Below are 15,859 nucleotides of genomic sequence, written 5' to 3'. Positions count from 1 at the left end.
GATCGAAGTGGCGCAGCCAGGATTTTATCGATCCACATCCACGCCAATGATTTACGTTCTCAGAGGGAGAGGTGGAGAAACGTTTACGAATCGTCCTCTTCGACCTTGCTCCGTTACGTAAGGGCGGAGCAAGGCGAATCGGGCCGAATCGACGTTTCTTTTTTTTTCTCTCTCTCCCCTGGTTACGCGTTCGGAGTAAGGAAGGAAACGTATCGTGAACGTTTTCTGTCTGATCTTGGCATTAACCCTTTGCACTCCATTGTTGCCTCTGCAGTAACGATTCGACTGGATAGAGAAGAATTCGGAGGGCAAAGGTTAAAGATACTCCAAGGTCGCTTGCCATTAACGCATCTCGAAGGCCGTGAACAAAACTCGGCGTTACTATAGAAAATTAAATAAACGTTAAAAATCTATGATCCTCGAAGAATCTCCAAATAGCACGAAATATCAATAAATTATCAGACTTTCCCTGAAACAATCGGTGCCTGGTATTATCGACCTATCGGCATTCGCCCATCTCGATTGCGAGCGTATACAGCAAAAACGTTATCAGGAAGTTAAGAAGTTATAAAAATGTTAGAAAAATATAAGCGAGGAATGCTCATTCTCCCTTAATTTATTATTAGTAATTACGTACCCAATCGGCTATAATTAAATAATAAGTGAGTATAAATTCTACATACGTAGATACTTTTTATATTAACAATGGACAAAAAATTATGCACACCTAAAATTAATTCCTGGCTACGCTACTTCATCAGATTTGGTCGTTTTATATTCTATAGACATTATGTTATTTATCCCTTAGAAAAAATATGCCCTTCACGGTTGTTTACATTCTCGATAATCAAGAGATACGTGTATTTTGCACGTACCGCGAAAATCTCGGATAAACGGTTCGATTATCTCGATTTTCATTTTGTAGCTCTCTTAAACTAATACAAAGAATACGACAAATATTAAGAAAAAAAGAAAAAAAAAATTCAGTCCAGTCATACCGAGTTAATTCTAGAGGGTTTCAATTCTGTAAATTCGTGCACTTTCAGAATTGTCTACTTCGGATAATAAAAATCAGATATACCATCACGAAACCTAAGTGTAATTATTTTTGTCATTTACCTGAGATAAGAGGTGTAAATTATAACAGTAGCATTTCGAATACACCATTCAATGAAAGAGGACTATTAACAAATGGTAATAAAAGTTTTGAGGCGAACACATCTTATTAAAATACCTGATATTTTTTTTTCTCTCTCTTTTCAAATCGATTTCTCTACAGAACATTCTTAGCCGCGATATTTGCCGTTCGTTCGAGAACCTTTTTAATACACTTTTTCACCCTGCGGGCATTTACAGAAGAGACTTGAAGATTACTGAAACGTGGTTTATTTATACTGAACGAAAAGTCGAGGTTTTATTCTTGAAATCCCCAGCACTTTATTATGACATTCATGTATTCTAGGTGTAAGGTGAATGCCCCAATGATTGATATTTTAAAAATGATATCTCAATCTCCAGTTATGCTGAATATCTTATAAATAGCTTGCATCCGTTCTTTGGCAAGATTAGACATATAATGTTCTTTGAATATAAAGCATATCATTGCCTGCCCTACCATCCTTTTATTACATATTAATAAAAGTAAAAACTAGAGGACGTACTAGTCATTGACTGTCTTGGTTATCGATACCTCCAACTAATCGCAAATACGTTGTATATTAGTAATTAAATCCGTTAATCGAGAGTATGTACATGATCGATTACTGGGACATTTACCTTAATTCCTTACATGAGTTCTATTTCTCTTTCGGGAAAAAAAAAAAATGCTTCCCAACAGCTGTACTCCGAAGTCTGTATACCGAATGCAGTTTAATGATCATGACAAATAATTATTTCCTTCTTGCCATTTTAATATTTCCTACATTCCGTGATCAAAGTGTATATTACAAACTTCGCAAAAACCAGAGAAATTAAAAGCGTGGCCCAAAAGTACCCAAAAAGGAAAAGAAAAACCGAAAATGCCAAATAAAAACCCGACGGGCTATTTTAAAATCAAGTATATCGGTACTCTGTTCACGTATACGTTGGACTATCCGGCATCTGAAATTCAGCTTTCCTTGGATGAAAATCCTAAAAAGCAACCGACGGAATACATGAACGGGAAAAAAAAAGGCAGACCTCTCGTTACGATAAAGACCGACGTCCACGCATTGAACAGCATGCGGTTCCACCTAGGCAGACGCGCGATCGCACGAAAGTGTCTTTCTGCCGTTTATTTTCAAATTTAACTTTACATTACAAGAGAAAGTGTCAAGCATCCTTATCTCCCGAAGTATAAAAACAGATCCGCCCGTCTGACGACCCGATTAGCGCAGCCGTTGCAGGGCTGGTCAGATTTTTATTCAGCGATTCGTAGGATGAATACAAACTTCGAAGTCTAACAAGTCGTTCGCTGCTCCGCAAATGGGTAACTAATTTCTATACGTAGCCAGCCTTGTAATGTTAGAATCGAAAACTCCCGAGAGCGGCCACTGGTTTACCGAGAGCAAGTAGTTCCTCGTTACACTCCAAAATTGATAATCACTACAACGGCGTTGACTGAATAAAAAACGCGCCCTTCCTTTCGGCAATGACCAGGCATACGTCGTGAGATGAGTCGATGCCATAGCTCCGTGTTCGCGAGACTTGCTCGCAAACTGGAACGTTTTAAAGAGTTAGCGATGCCTCCTTCATCGTGAATTTAGTCCCCGACTACGAGGTAGGAAACACGCGATCTTTGCCGCACAATGCCCAGCAGCAACATTCAATTCGAGGATCGGAACGTACGAGGAGACTGCGAACGAACGCGGGGTTTTCTCGTACAATAATCATGGTCCTTCTTTCTCGCGTCGTCATTTACTTAAAACATTACCAAAAGGGTAGTCTTGACACGGCTGAACATACCCCTGATGGAACACCTGCCCGGAGCCGCGGATATCACTCTTAACCTAAGCTATCGACAATACGATTATAGTAGAACGGCAACGGACAGGTGCTCTTTAGGTGCGTCTCTAACCCTCGGAGATTCTTCGACTTGATCTCTGTATGTGTCTCCTGAGGAGATTCGATTCGATTCGCAAGTACTCTCCAATACGAATTCACCAGCCACCTTGCAATGGACATCGCTGACCAGAGTCGTCTTAGCTTACTCCGGTTCCTCGCCTTCGCCGTCTGAGGAAGATTTATTTATTGGAGTACTGTGCTCTAAAATACTGTAGGAAAGAATATTCTATATTTATGCAAGAAATCATGACAAAAAAACAAATCAAATACCTTCGTGATCTACTTCTTCGTCAACGAGTAGATCATCTTCGTCATTCACACCGTCATCCTCATCATTTGCAACTTCTTCCTCTTCTGTATCTTCGTTAATGTCCCCTTCGACGACTACTATATCCTCATCCTCTTCGCTCTCTGCTCCTTCATCTCCGTCTTCACCTCCACCGTCTTCTTCGACTTCGCTATCACCCTCTTCGCCATCTCCTTCGATACCATTTTCAACATCGATATCAGGAACGAGATAATACTGAAACATAAATTTATAAATTAAATAAATTTCTGGAATTATCGATTGAAAGGAAGCGTGTAAGGTAATGTAAATTACCTGCAAGGGATTAGGCCACATATCGTCTTTTATTAGCTCGGCTATGTCATCCGAACTAGGATCACCATGATACATAAACCAATCGAAGAACGTCTTGTGTCCAAGAGGCCTTTTCCTTCCCTTCATCGGACCTTTGTCTTTCGCTCTTTTCGTCAAATCTGCACCTTCTTTCCAGTGAATGGGCGTACTTTGTGACGCTGGATCCCCTGCAAAGAAGCAGGAGTATCATCGAGACTAATTTCAATCACTGCATTTTTTCAATGCCCTTTGTTCCTCTACCAAATAAAAAAAAATTTGGAAATTTATATTGAAACTTCAGGAAATGTGCTCACCGGAAGCTCCAAGATGAAACTCTTTGGTGAGAACGCTATTCTCGAAGTATGGATTTTCATCGAAGTGGAAGTTAATTCTGTAGCCAGATTTAATGTCCTCAAACTCCTCGACTTCAAGTTTGTTCAAATACCGTAACGCATCTTCTTCCTCTTCTTCTAATATTGGCGCTATTTGTGGATGGTTTACGAACTAAAGCATTCGTTAAGAAAATCTACATTTTTGACGAAACACATTATATATCCAAAAAGGATTTCATCCAGTTTCTCTCTACACACACCAATGCATATGTATACATTGTTCGGCATGTATGATCAAATTACAAAATTTAATTTACGCTGAAATTGGCCCTTGATTGTAAAAAAAAAACTTTTTGACCAATCATATTACATACTATAATCATGCGAACCGTTAAAATGGTTAGAAGCACACTGTTGTCTCCCTACGATACCTTCGACGAACTCCTACATCGAGTTGCTTATAACGTATACAATTTCAGTATACGATCAACCAGCTAATTTTATACAGAAAGCAAAAGAATAAAATTTCAGAAAGCATTTACAGATATCGTACATGCATTGCAACTAGCTAAGATCCTTTAAAACAGCGTCAATGACCCATGTTAGCGTACAAGCACGCGTGTATACACGCGTACGCTCAAGCAACATGGCGGCAGGCGCCGCCGGTGGACGCCGGCATAGCCGGGAAATGTCAAGGGACTCGAGTGCCTGGCTTGATCGTGACTGTTACCAACACGTTGAAAGGATACTGCAGTGACCCAAAAGTTGGGTATCCTCTTGATGATGTCGTTGCGTTTCTGGAAGTATGGTTTGCGAAGCTTGTTGTACTTCTTCTCGACTTCGAGGATCTCGTCGCTAGCCTTTTCGTTGAGGCCGTCGATTTGATTCTGGCAGCCGTCGATCTCCTCGAGGGCCTTTTGAGTCTCGAGGTCGTAATCCCTGGCTTCGCCCGCCTCCCCAGAGCCCGGGTCGTCCAACTTCTTTACCTTCTTGTTCGGCGAGGACATGTTTGGACGCGAGCCCCTCGAACCACCGCTGGCCACTGCGCCGCCGGCTCGCTCTTTCCCTCGGTTTGTCTCTGGTGTCACTCTCGTCGATGAAAACCTAACAGCGACCTACCGCGGATCTACGCCCCCGCTACTCGGCACTACTCCTCGTTCCTGGTCGTCACTCCGTTCTCGCGCTACTCCTGTTCGCTCGGTTTCCGAATCTCCGTTCTAGTATTCACGGATATCTCGAGTCTCGCTCGGTCCCGCTACGCAGCCACCGCTGATGAAACCCCGAACTCGGATTTCCCTAGCCAGTGCCTCATTGACTACCCCCTCTCAACCGCGCGAGAGACCGCGGGTCTCTTGAGCGCGCCTGCTATCCATGAGTGCGACAAAGAGACGCGTAGGGAAGGACTGCGTCGGTCTCCCACGTCCTCCCCTGCAAATACCCCGCAATGGTGAATAATCTCCCTCGTAAACGACTCAACCTAACCGCCACACGCCACGCTTGGTTGCGCGCCTTCGGAGCCACATCTTGAAATCGCCATTGCCGGGTAATTTGGGATTTTCAAATTTTAGTACGCTGTAAAATATACTTACACGAATTAGTGGTCAGAGAATTTACAACCCCGTTACCAGTAAAGCAATTTTATATCGGTATTTATTTTAATTGTAAGGACGATAAAGACATTTATGTAGCATGGTGTCTCTCGAATTCTCTTTTACCTAACCTCCCCCGTTTAGCTAAGATTGGCTGTGATAAATGACGTTGACCTCGATCTCTCATCGCGGATGGTTATATTCGTTTTTTATTTTTAAAGCGGCGCGAAAGTGCAAATTAATTTCTCGAAACTGCTAGAAGAATGATGAACTAAATTAAAGATTCGAACACGACTACGCACATAAGAGAATGCGCAACAAGACGAATCATCGTAATCGCTCTACCACATTTAGTGACCCGATGCTTTTTTAATTCCTTAATGCAGACGAATCATTCACAAAAATTAATTTAATCCCAATATTTCAGTCGGATACCGAAAGACGCGTTTCTACGAGTCGAATTTAGTTTACGGCCAAGTTTTCATTGCTACGAGCTAACATTGTCGACTACCAATTGAATCCAGAGGTGTTTCCTCCCGCGCAGATGAATGGTTGATTCAAACTAAGAGGTGGTCACGACCAATCAACAGAATCCAAATTGAATCACCTCTGCCATCTTCGCAACGGAAAGCAAGATGGCCGCTTTGCCACCAATGGAGCCTCGATTCTTTACGAAATATTAAAAAATTATTAGGGATCGCCGCGATGCTCGCTAATCGATTTTTTTACACATCTCGAACGATTACATAAAATACAGACGCGATCTATCTCATACTTTCTCATAAAATCGAGGAACAGACTTGGCGTCCGAGTTCGCTCATTTGCGGAGCACTCATGCGTGACCGCGCTTCGAACCAACGGCATTCGTCATTACCTCGGTCCAAAGACCGTGGCAAGTATTCGCGGGGTGAGGTAGGGAAGTAGCCAAGAGACCGCTTCATAGTTTCGCATCTCCGCGTCCTCGTCGCTCTTACGGGTAGATCGAACGATCGAGCATCTCGCCGGTTACGGAGGGCGTATCGCAATGGACGCCTCGTTCGTAGCCAATTCGTACCTCCGCCAACCGCTTTGAATCGCCTGGCAACCGAAGCGGGCTGCGGCTCGACCAATCGCGTGGCTCGTAGAGCGTTACGCGCTGGTGTGGGTGCGCGCGCGCTCCTCACGTACATCCGTGAGCGCACACTCTCTCATCATTCTAGGTTTACGTGCACCGTGGTCAACGCTCGCTCCCGACTAGGTTACGTGTGCGTGGCAACACAGGCGCACCTCTTGCCAGGGTGTACGTTCAGGATGTTACTCACGGAATCAAGATGGCATCCGAGGCTAATCCGAGCACTGTGTCAGACGAAAACTGCGATGTAAATAGTGCGGTCGGCGAAGTGTCCGAGCCCGTTCGGATATCGGGAAGTCGGGCCGAGGCTTGCGGCACCATGTGGGAGGACGTCACGGGGAAGGAGGCAGCGCGCCCGGGCAATCTCGAGCCACGCGATTCGCGCTCCGTCGAGACGCCCAGTGGGACGCCCACGGTCCTCGCCACGGCGTCATCGCCCGTCGTCGTCGCCACACCGACCAGAAGCCAAACGGAACGCCCGTCCGGCGGGACCCTCTTCGAGGCGTCTGCCCTCCATTCCGAGGAACCACCCGGAGTTGGCTCGCCCGCTGTCAACGCTGACACCGCTGTGCCACTTTCGCTACCTCACGACTCGTTCGGTACATCCAGCCTCGACCGTTTGAAAGGCACGCACGAACTTGTCACTCTTATTAAAAAATCTCACGGCGATCGTACCTGTTGGTAGGACCTAAATGCCGACGGGATCGCCGTCGGAAGTATTTGTTTCTGCAAGCCGATAGAGGAGGCTTAGCTTCGACTTGTCTTCCCTCGAGAGCTTTTTTGTTTCCACTTTAATCTCATTGCAAAGGCGGTTCAACGACTCGGTAGTGAACTGTATGTTTCCTTGTGGAGGTTAAATGGATTAATATGAGGCAAAAATGGTTTCGAAGCACTTTTTCCTCGTTATGATTTTTTAAGTATAAAGTATTGTATGTTCCGATCGAAAAGTTGCGAACCCTCGCCGTGTCTTCTTGAGCGTAAAATAATTTTGGTTTTAAAGACACGAGTGAACTTGGCACTTTTCAAATTAAGGTTATAAGGTACTTGAGCTTCGTTATTGAGAAATATAATCTGTTGTCGCTTTTACGTGATAAATAAAAAAACAGCATTACTTCAGATTTTATGTTACTAAGGTTTTAACGACAAAGTACAAGGTTTTACTTATTCTGTCGGAGACATTGGTTTTCTATGCTATCGAGTGGGATTTATAATTTGATGGAATTTAATTGGACGCTTATGCGGTGACCATTTTTCTTGAAATTTTTAGTTCATTGTTGTTGGCATTTTTTAGGCTTTATATGTTAATAGAAAAACTGGTACGTTAGCTTTTTTGCACCGAATTATGTAACCTTTAGAAATGGTGTTACATATACCAAGAAATAACATACTTTCAAATTGTATTTGTGTGCAATACTTATCGACATCCATGGAGTGCCATATAAATTAAAATTGGTTTTTTATCTTTCCAGGAGACGCGATGATAGATTCTAAAGACGATGTAATGAAATCTCGAAAATCATCGATTCTTCGATTCAGCCAAGCGTTTCCCAATACGCTAAAGGAATGCGGAAATGTCTCCAGTAAAACACCTAAAGTGGCAGAAAGTCCCCTCAGTGGCGGTGATATCGTAAACAGCCCGAGAAGTCCTGATTATCCACCACGAGTGTCGACCAGTCCTACGTGTTCAGATGTAGCTCTTGTTTCCAGTACAATTTCTTCAGATATTTCTGCCATGCCGACCAAGATGGATACTGCTAGGTGCGGTGAAGAGATTGGAGTTAATGTATTACCTACGAAGGCTGACCACCACTCGACGGTGCAGAAAATCGAAGATTCACCTACGGATATTAAAATGGAAATTGATGTGCCAGTTAGTAACGAACGACCAGTCGGGGATGAAGGTACAGCGATGAAGTCTATACAAATGTGTGTGAAGAAAGAGCCTCCCGATGGACCAGACAGTACTCTCGGTATATCAAAAAGTAAACGATCAAGCGTTAGCTCCTCCTCTTCCTTGAAAGAGGAGTCACATCAAGTACCGTCCCGTCAAGATCCTCCTATAGTAAACTCCACCTCTGGATCGACTCCTGTGGTTTCTCAAGGAAAGTCTCATTCCTCGTCTCGGGATAAGCGAAGTAAAGATCACAGTGACAGGCGACACTGCTCTCAGTGCTACAAGCGCAGCAAGATCAAGAGGGCTAGCATAGGAATACAATGTCGTCGAGACAGAAGTTCCCTCTCATCAAGTCACAAACCGATTTCGCAGTCTTATTCAAAATCCAGTATAGATAACCTGCGGTTAAATCAACATACGAAAAATTACAGGCCGATGTGTAAACAGACGGTAAAAATCGACTTTTTAGAGGGACTCAAGTATAAGAAATTTATTCACATTGAAACATACCCAAATGGTGGAGCAACCATAGTTCACATGTATCAGGATGAAATAGACACATTATGTAAGGAACAAATTGAAGAATTAGCACAAGAGTATTTTAAGGTAATGAAACTTTGACCGCGTCGCCTTAGTATATTTGAAAGCCGTTTATAAACGCGACTCGTAATTTTCTTAACAAATTAATGATTGCCATCTATTCAACAGGTTGTCTTTGGCGAAGACGAGAGCGGTAATGCGCATCACGTTATGGGAATTGTCCACAACGCGGCTGCGTACATGCCGGACCTTTTGGACCACATGGCACTGAATTATCCAACATTGACCGTTAAAAACGGAGTACTGGGTAGAAGCAGCGACATCGAAACCACAACAATGTTGCAGTATAAAGAACAAGTTTGTAAAGCATACAACAATGGGACCATAAGGTACGGTCCATTGCATCAAATAAGTCTGGTTGGCACGGTGCACGAAGAGGTCGGTGGTTATTTCCCAGATCTTCTTCGAATGCTGGAAGAGAATCCTTTTCTCAAATTGGTAAGTGTGTCCATAAATGATTGATTATTTCAATTACAATACAGTGCTTGCATAGTTACACTTGTAAATAAATTGAAAAATCAAAGTTAAATTACATCCGCTTGTGGCATGATATAAACTATGTCTTTCGGAAACATAATAGGCTGTTCGTTATTTTAGACAATGCCCTGGGGTCCTCTGTCGGTGATGAAGATGGAGACCCCGCAAGAGTCGAACGACGGACCTATATTGTGGATCAGGCCTGGCGAACAACTGGTGCCTACAGCGGACATTAACAAGAGTCCTTGTAAACGTCGCAGAACCGGAATTAACGAGTTACGGAACCTCCAGTATTTACCGCGGTTAAGCGAAGCCCGAGAATACATGTTCGAAGACCGTACTCGAGCACACGCGGATCACGTAGGCCATGGTCTCGACCGGATGACAACGGCAGCCGTGGGCGTCCTCAAGGCTGTTCACGGGGGTCAACATACGGAGTACAATCGGATCACCAAAGACGTCGTTGCTTTCTACGCTGGTGACTTTCCAGAACTCGTAGAGAAACTCCAGCTGGACCTCCACGAGCCTCCGATATCCCAGTGCGTTCAGTGGATCGAGGATGCCAAGCTCAATCAGTTAAGAAGGCAGGGGATCCGTTACGCCAGGATTAGCCTCTACGACAACGACATCTATTTCTTGCCTCGCAACATAATTCATCAGTTTCGCACCGTTTCGGCCGTGTCGAGTATTGCTTGGCACGTAAGACTCAAGCAGTACTACCCGGAAGCGACCAGTACGTCCAGCACGAGACACAACCGAGTTCCCAATACGGACTCGATCCTGTTTAAGGAAAAGAAGGCACTGGACGGGGTCATCGTCGACGAGCAGAAGGAAAACGCCGACAGGCAACACATGGAGCGGAAAATCAACGCGGACACCTTGGAGGAGAAGAAGGCTAAGGAGAGGGCGGCCGAGTATCAGGGTAACTTGAAGAAATCCGACCAACATGGGAAACGCACCAAGGACGAGCGTAAGAGTCGAGATCGCTCCAGGCACTCTTCCGTTGGGGGGAGAAGAGAGCTGGAAACCACAGGGGGCTCTTCGACCTCGCTTTCGGGGGAGAAGCGCTCGAAAAAGGGAACGACCGAGAGAAAGCGAAGCGTCGATGGGAAAAGGGACGACAGGAGGAGTGGGAAGAAACGCGAGGACCGGCATTCCCATGTGCACGGTAAATCGAGCCATCGTTCGCACGGGAGTAGTAGCAGTAGGACGTCGTCTTCTGGTACCCCTTCCTCTGGAGTGGCCGTCATTACTAGTACCGGTACCGTGTCCGGGAACATCACACCGGGTACCACTGGCTCGATAACCGGTAGCACCCCCACGAGTACTTCGACCGTCTCTTCCGGGAAAACTTCCAGCAGCCATTCCAGCGAGAGGAAGAAACATGAATCCAGCCACAGGTCGGACCACCACAGACATCGTCACCTGGGCTCCGAGAATGCCTCCGGTAAAGAGTCGCATTCGCACTCCATAACCGAGATCCGAGTCTCTTCCAATCCTAAACTCCCCGAAGCTCCAAACGACAAGGTGCCCGGACTAGTGGACGCTCCGGACTCGATGCGCGGCTCTCTTCCAGACCTGGAAGTCGTCTTGGAGGAAGAGGTCGTCGCGTCGAAGCAGGCCGTAGGTAGGACCTATGCGACGGAGGTCGTCGACAAGGCTCTGGAAATTGCAATCTACAAGTCGAAGACGGACGTCGACGAGGTCTGCAGGTCCCTAAGGATCGGCGTAACCGAAGCCTCGAAGGAGGCCCTGCAGAAGATCAAGAGGGAGAGCTACGACCTCGCCAAGGGCAAGTATCCCGAGGACAGGGCCAAGCTAGAGAGGTATTCGGAGCTCCTGGAGACCGAGGTGATCTCGGCGTTCAAGGCCAAGCTGGAGTGCGCAACGGAGAACGCGGTGAAGGCTCTCGTCGAGATGGCCGAAGAGGAAGCCAAGGAAAGGGCGAAAAAGGAGCCCAGGGTCGGCGAGACGGCGGAGTCGTTGAACTCGTTCGAGCCCAGTCAACCCGCCCAGGCGCCGTTCGTCACCGTCGCGTCGTCGTCCTCGTCGTGTTCCTCCTTCTCCTCTACGTCGTCCTCGCCGTCCTCGTCCTCGCCTTCGTCGACCTTGTCGGCCCCGCCTTGCCCCACCGTCGACAAAGACAAGCGCGACGGGGCTACCGAGAAATCGCAGAAGTCGTCCGAGAGGAGGTCTTCCTTGACCGAGGAGGTGCGAAGGAGCAGGGACGACAAGGAGAAATCTGGGCGCGATCAGCGACACCGAGATCGGAGAGACCGCCACGAGAGGAGAGACCGGGAACACAGGAGGCACAGGCACCACGAGGGAAGGTCACGGACGGAAAACGCGTCGTCCGACGCGACGAAATCGGACTCATCCAGGAAGATCCCTGACCCGGCTACACCTGAGGACAGGACGCTGTGCTCGACGACGGCGACCCTGACGACGACGACGAGTACACCGACGACGATCTCGGATCCGGCGGACTCGGTGACTCTGCCCGACGCGGTCGCCGCCACGACGACCGCGACGACGACCACCACCGTCGCGGCTGGCCCCGTCGTCGTCGGCTCTACCGCGTCCTCCGATCCCGAGAAGACCCAGGACCACTCGGAGAGCAGGGGGCACGACCACTCCAGGTCGGAGACGTCCTCCAACAAGCGCAAGGAGCCCCACAGGAGTCACGTCTCGGACGGGCACAAGAAGTCGTCGAGTTATCGCAAGTCCCACCGGGACCACTCCTCCGCGTCGCCGCACTCCCACGGTTGCCATCACCCTGTGAACGAGGCCCAAGGTCCCGGGCACTCGCACTCGCAGACCCACTCGAGCTCGGGCCACGAGAGGAAACGGAAGTCCAGTTCCAGCCAGCCGACGAGGGAGTGGAAGCGTGTCTGCAACGACGAAGAGAGCGCGACGCGAGTCGCGGTCGACCAAGCGAGCGCCGGGGTCCCGGAGGGCTCCGGTGGTACGGCGACGTGAATTCTACCCGTCGCTTCAGTTTAAGCCTATAGTACAATCTGTAGGTAGGAATAGGAAGTACCACTCGTTGTAAAGCAGTCTAGAGTAGGCGCGGCGCAGTCGACGGGCGGACTCGGCGGTCTCCCGTGGAACCGCGCGAAGTCGGAAGGATCCTTCGGACACGACGTTGCTCGAAATAGCGAACACCAGAGAATTCGAGATTTGTCGCTCGGCTTTTGCCTATTACCGCCTTGTCCGCTCGTCCGTTCGCCCTATAGGAGACCTGGCTCGGGTCGGGTTCACCGGTAGTGGAAGACTTGGAAGACACACCCGAGTTCATCCGCAGTAATACATGGACAAAGCGTCTTTTTATCGGAAATACTGACTCAAGGTGGACATTGATGATTTTCGGAGGCGACCTTGCCCGTAGATAGCGAGGCTGGGAATAATTCGGAAACGAGCGCGACGATATCTCGTTAAATGAATCGTTTTAGGGGTTCTCTTTAGGGATCCTCCGTGGAGACTTCGCAGTGTAGAGAAAAATTCCATTGACGAGGTCAGGGTTAGGGATAGGTCAGGGTCGGACGCGTGCCGAGTGCGTGGTATTCTTCTGCTCTGGTTTTGGTAATGGAGGTCGTTCTGTAAATATTAAATCGTGGACTTGTACAGGCCGACCTTTTTCGGTGCCCAATGGATCTCCCTAGTACAATAAATTTGTCCAATCGAGGAAATGGAGATCGAGGTCCGCGAATGTTAGGGGAATCCGGAACCGTGTTTAATTATTCTTGGCCGTTTTTCATCTTGCCCTCGGTGCACCGAAGTACCGACTTACGGTATGATCTCGATCGTCCGATTGTTTAATTATTATTCGAGTACACGCGAAAGGAACCGTGGATCCCAGGCGAGAAGAAAAAAAATTTCATTTTCCGTAGTATCGTTTATTTCAAACGAATTCGAACTATTCATTTCGAAGGGATTTTTCCAGTTTGGTTTTATTTTCTGCAATTTCCGTTACTTAGCACACTTTAAACCTGGGCTCGGAATCACTCTTATTGTTTACACCGCATCTCGCGTGCACTGTCAGGACATTTCGATTGTATATTTATTAAAGAATATATTGATGATATTAGGATATCTGGAATTAATTTTCGATATCCCGGTGATTTCCATTGTTGCGTGGGTTTGAAAAATCCGCCGGATCGTGCATCGGTTTAACTGCGAATCGCAATGGGCCATTATATTACCAGAACAATTATTCTCCTCGGACGTAGAAGTAACGACTGACGTATTTTGCAGAACAATGCGATCTTCTGAAGTATGTAAAACGGCAAGTTCCACGACCGAACTAATCCGAGAGGAAAAACTAACTGATCGACGGAACGAGTACGGTAATTCGTACCTTGTGGGAATTTACATGCGACCATTGTGCCCGACATTAAAATGACTAAAAAGAAGAAGAATAAACGTGCGAACGCCAGTATGTATAATTACATACGAAAAATACGGCGGGGAAACGAGAGAAGAAAAAAAAAAAAAACGAAAAAGAGTTAGCAGCGTACTTCCCGAAAAGTTTGCGCATTCGATTTTCTCAACGACGCGCGGTATATTCATATTGATATTTATTTATAATATAAACAGTCGGTCAAAAGATATCATCGCATACGGAAGGATGAAGTCGAAACTAGGCGAGACACCGGAGGGGAAAAATATATTGAGATATTTTGTCCTGTTGCCCAGGGGACGGAAAGTCGTCGAAACAAGTATTTTACTCGGCCTCGAGTAAATCCCTTCGAGACGTTAATTAACTAGATAAATGGGAGAGCACCGATTTGTACCACGTAGCAGACTGCGCGCGAGAATTGCTCGATACACATACACACCCACACGCACTTGAGGTGTTTAAAAGTACTATCGACGATCGGAGAGAAACACTGCCTACTAACAAGTAGTATTCGCTTGAAAGTCGTCGACTATGTAGATATTATATATACGTATAAATTATTAAATAATTAAAAGAAAAGAGAGCAATACAACGCAGACACGCGTAGTCCCTCGAGTGGTATATTATGTATTAAGTCGCGACCGCGAGAGCGGCCCTGTATATTTGTACATATCGAAGACGAGTGACTCCGAGAGGCGAGCTTAAATTATAAGTTATGTTAAACGGATATCTTCGATAATAAGGTAATAAACGTAGGGGGTTAAATGACAACTGCTATTCCTGTCCAGTGCTATCGATACTCCGAGGTGCCACTCCCATCTTTCGTTTTGTCTCTTTTCAATTCGCGAAGATTCAATTTCCGTGCCGACGATTCCTTCTTAATTTCTTCAGACACAGGTGATTTTGCGTTTAATCGATTACTTACCCCTCATAGATTTCTTCACTTTTTTTTTTTTCCCCTCAAAAGTATTCCGAACGCGGTCCTGCGCTGCTCGTGCCACCTTAGGTCGGGACTGTCGTAATTGCATTCTCTATTAGTATAACGAAGGCATAGCTATATATGTATATAGCCGAGTAGCAGAGTAACAGTAATACAGGTACGCAAGTCGCGAGTGTACGTGCCACGTATGCGCGTATCGTTACATGTAGTTTTACACGTTATACCCTGCGACGTCACACATGTAGAGTTGTATTCCCAATGCGAGTGGGTTTTTAAAAGGAATAAATATATCTGTACATTACTTTTACATCGCCTGGACCATTTCGAGAGCTCCGCGCTCGGACGGCGGTTAGACGAACTACGAGGATGCGAAGAATTTTCCAAACCGACCGCGCGTCCCCCTTTACTTTTTCCCTTTTTCTTTAAAGACCGGTGCATCGATTAGTTTAGCCTGTCCGTGGTCGGTATCTAAATTCAGACCTGATGTCACGTGCGGTGATTTCATCCCATCCTAGAGACTATTTGCCCGTTAAAGCGTGTACACGACTTTTGCGGATCACCTCCGCGGAGAAGACCGCCTTTCATCGGAAGTCTCTATAGCATAATAATATACGCTGGACTTATCCTCCTAATTTTAGACTTAGAGGCTAATCTTGGGCCTCGTAGGTGCATTTTTTTTCTTTTTCAATCAATACCACGGTACGCTTAATTCATGCATCAAGTACCATAAGGCGTTAAAGCAGACGTCGCATCGTGTGCACGACCGAGTAAAAATGGACAAGAGTAGTAGTGGAATGCGTTGCGGATTGGAGTAGTTCAATATATAGTCTATTTATGCATGTTCGTACTACAAGAG

The 15,859-nt window shown here is 46.4% G+C and overlaps 2 protein-coding genes across 4 annotated transcripts; one reads left to right on the top strand and one right to left on the bottom strand.

Annotated features, from left to right (window-relative positions):
• Positions 1–601: 601 nt before the first annotated feature.
• Positions 602–5,496, bottom strand: LOC105698176 (protein SET). 3 transcript variants are annotated; one of them, XM_012422199.2, is made up of 5 exons: positions 4,743–5,496; positions 3,976–4,165; positions 3,644–3,840; positions 3,313–3,565; positions 602–3,210 (listed from the first exon to the last, which is right to left on the bottom strand). In XM_012422199.2, the coding sequence occupies exons 1-5, from the start codon at positions 4,998–5,000 to the stop codon at positions 3,185–3,187; spliced, it is 924 nt and encodes a 307-aa protein (XP_012277622.1). In that variant the 5' UTR covers positions 5,001–5,496; the 3' UTR covers positions 602–3,184. The 3 variants fall into 3 exon arrangements, with proteins under 3 accessions (XP_012277622.1, XP_012277623.1, XP_012277621.1); XM_012422200.2 differs by having other exon boundaries at positions 602–3,251; positions 3,644–3,849; positions 4,743–5,494; XM_012422198.2 differs by having other exon boundaries at positions 3,644–3,849; positions 4,743–5,415.
• Positions 5,497–6,863: 1,367 nt separating this feature from the next.
• Positions 6,864–14,834, top strand: LOC105698069. Its single transcript, XM_012421977.1, has 4 exons — positions 6,864–7,319; positions 8,163–9,193; positions 9,296–9,625; positions 9,785–14,834. Exons 1-4 carry the CDS (start codon positions 6,893–6,895, stop codon positions 12,641–12,643), a joined length of 4,647 nt encoding a protein of 1,548 aa, XP_012277400.1. The 5' UTR covers positions 6,864–6,892; the 3' UTR covers positions 12,644–14,834.
• The last annotated feature ends 1,025 nt before the right edge of the window (positions 14,835–15,859 follow it).

This window comes from Orussus abietinus, unplaced genomic scaffold, assembly GCF_000612105.2.
Source record: "Orussus abietinus isolate OABI.00-Male unplaced genomic scaffold, Oabi_2.0 scaffold1, whole genome shotgun sequence".
In the NCBI taxonomy this organism is placed as follows: Eukaryota; Metazoa; Arthropoda; class Insecta; order Hymenoptera; family Orussidae; genus Orussus; species Orussus abietinus.
Note: the sequence above shows the minus strand (reverse complement) of the source record. Positions and strands in the feature narration are given on the sequence as shown.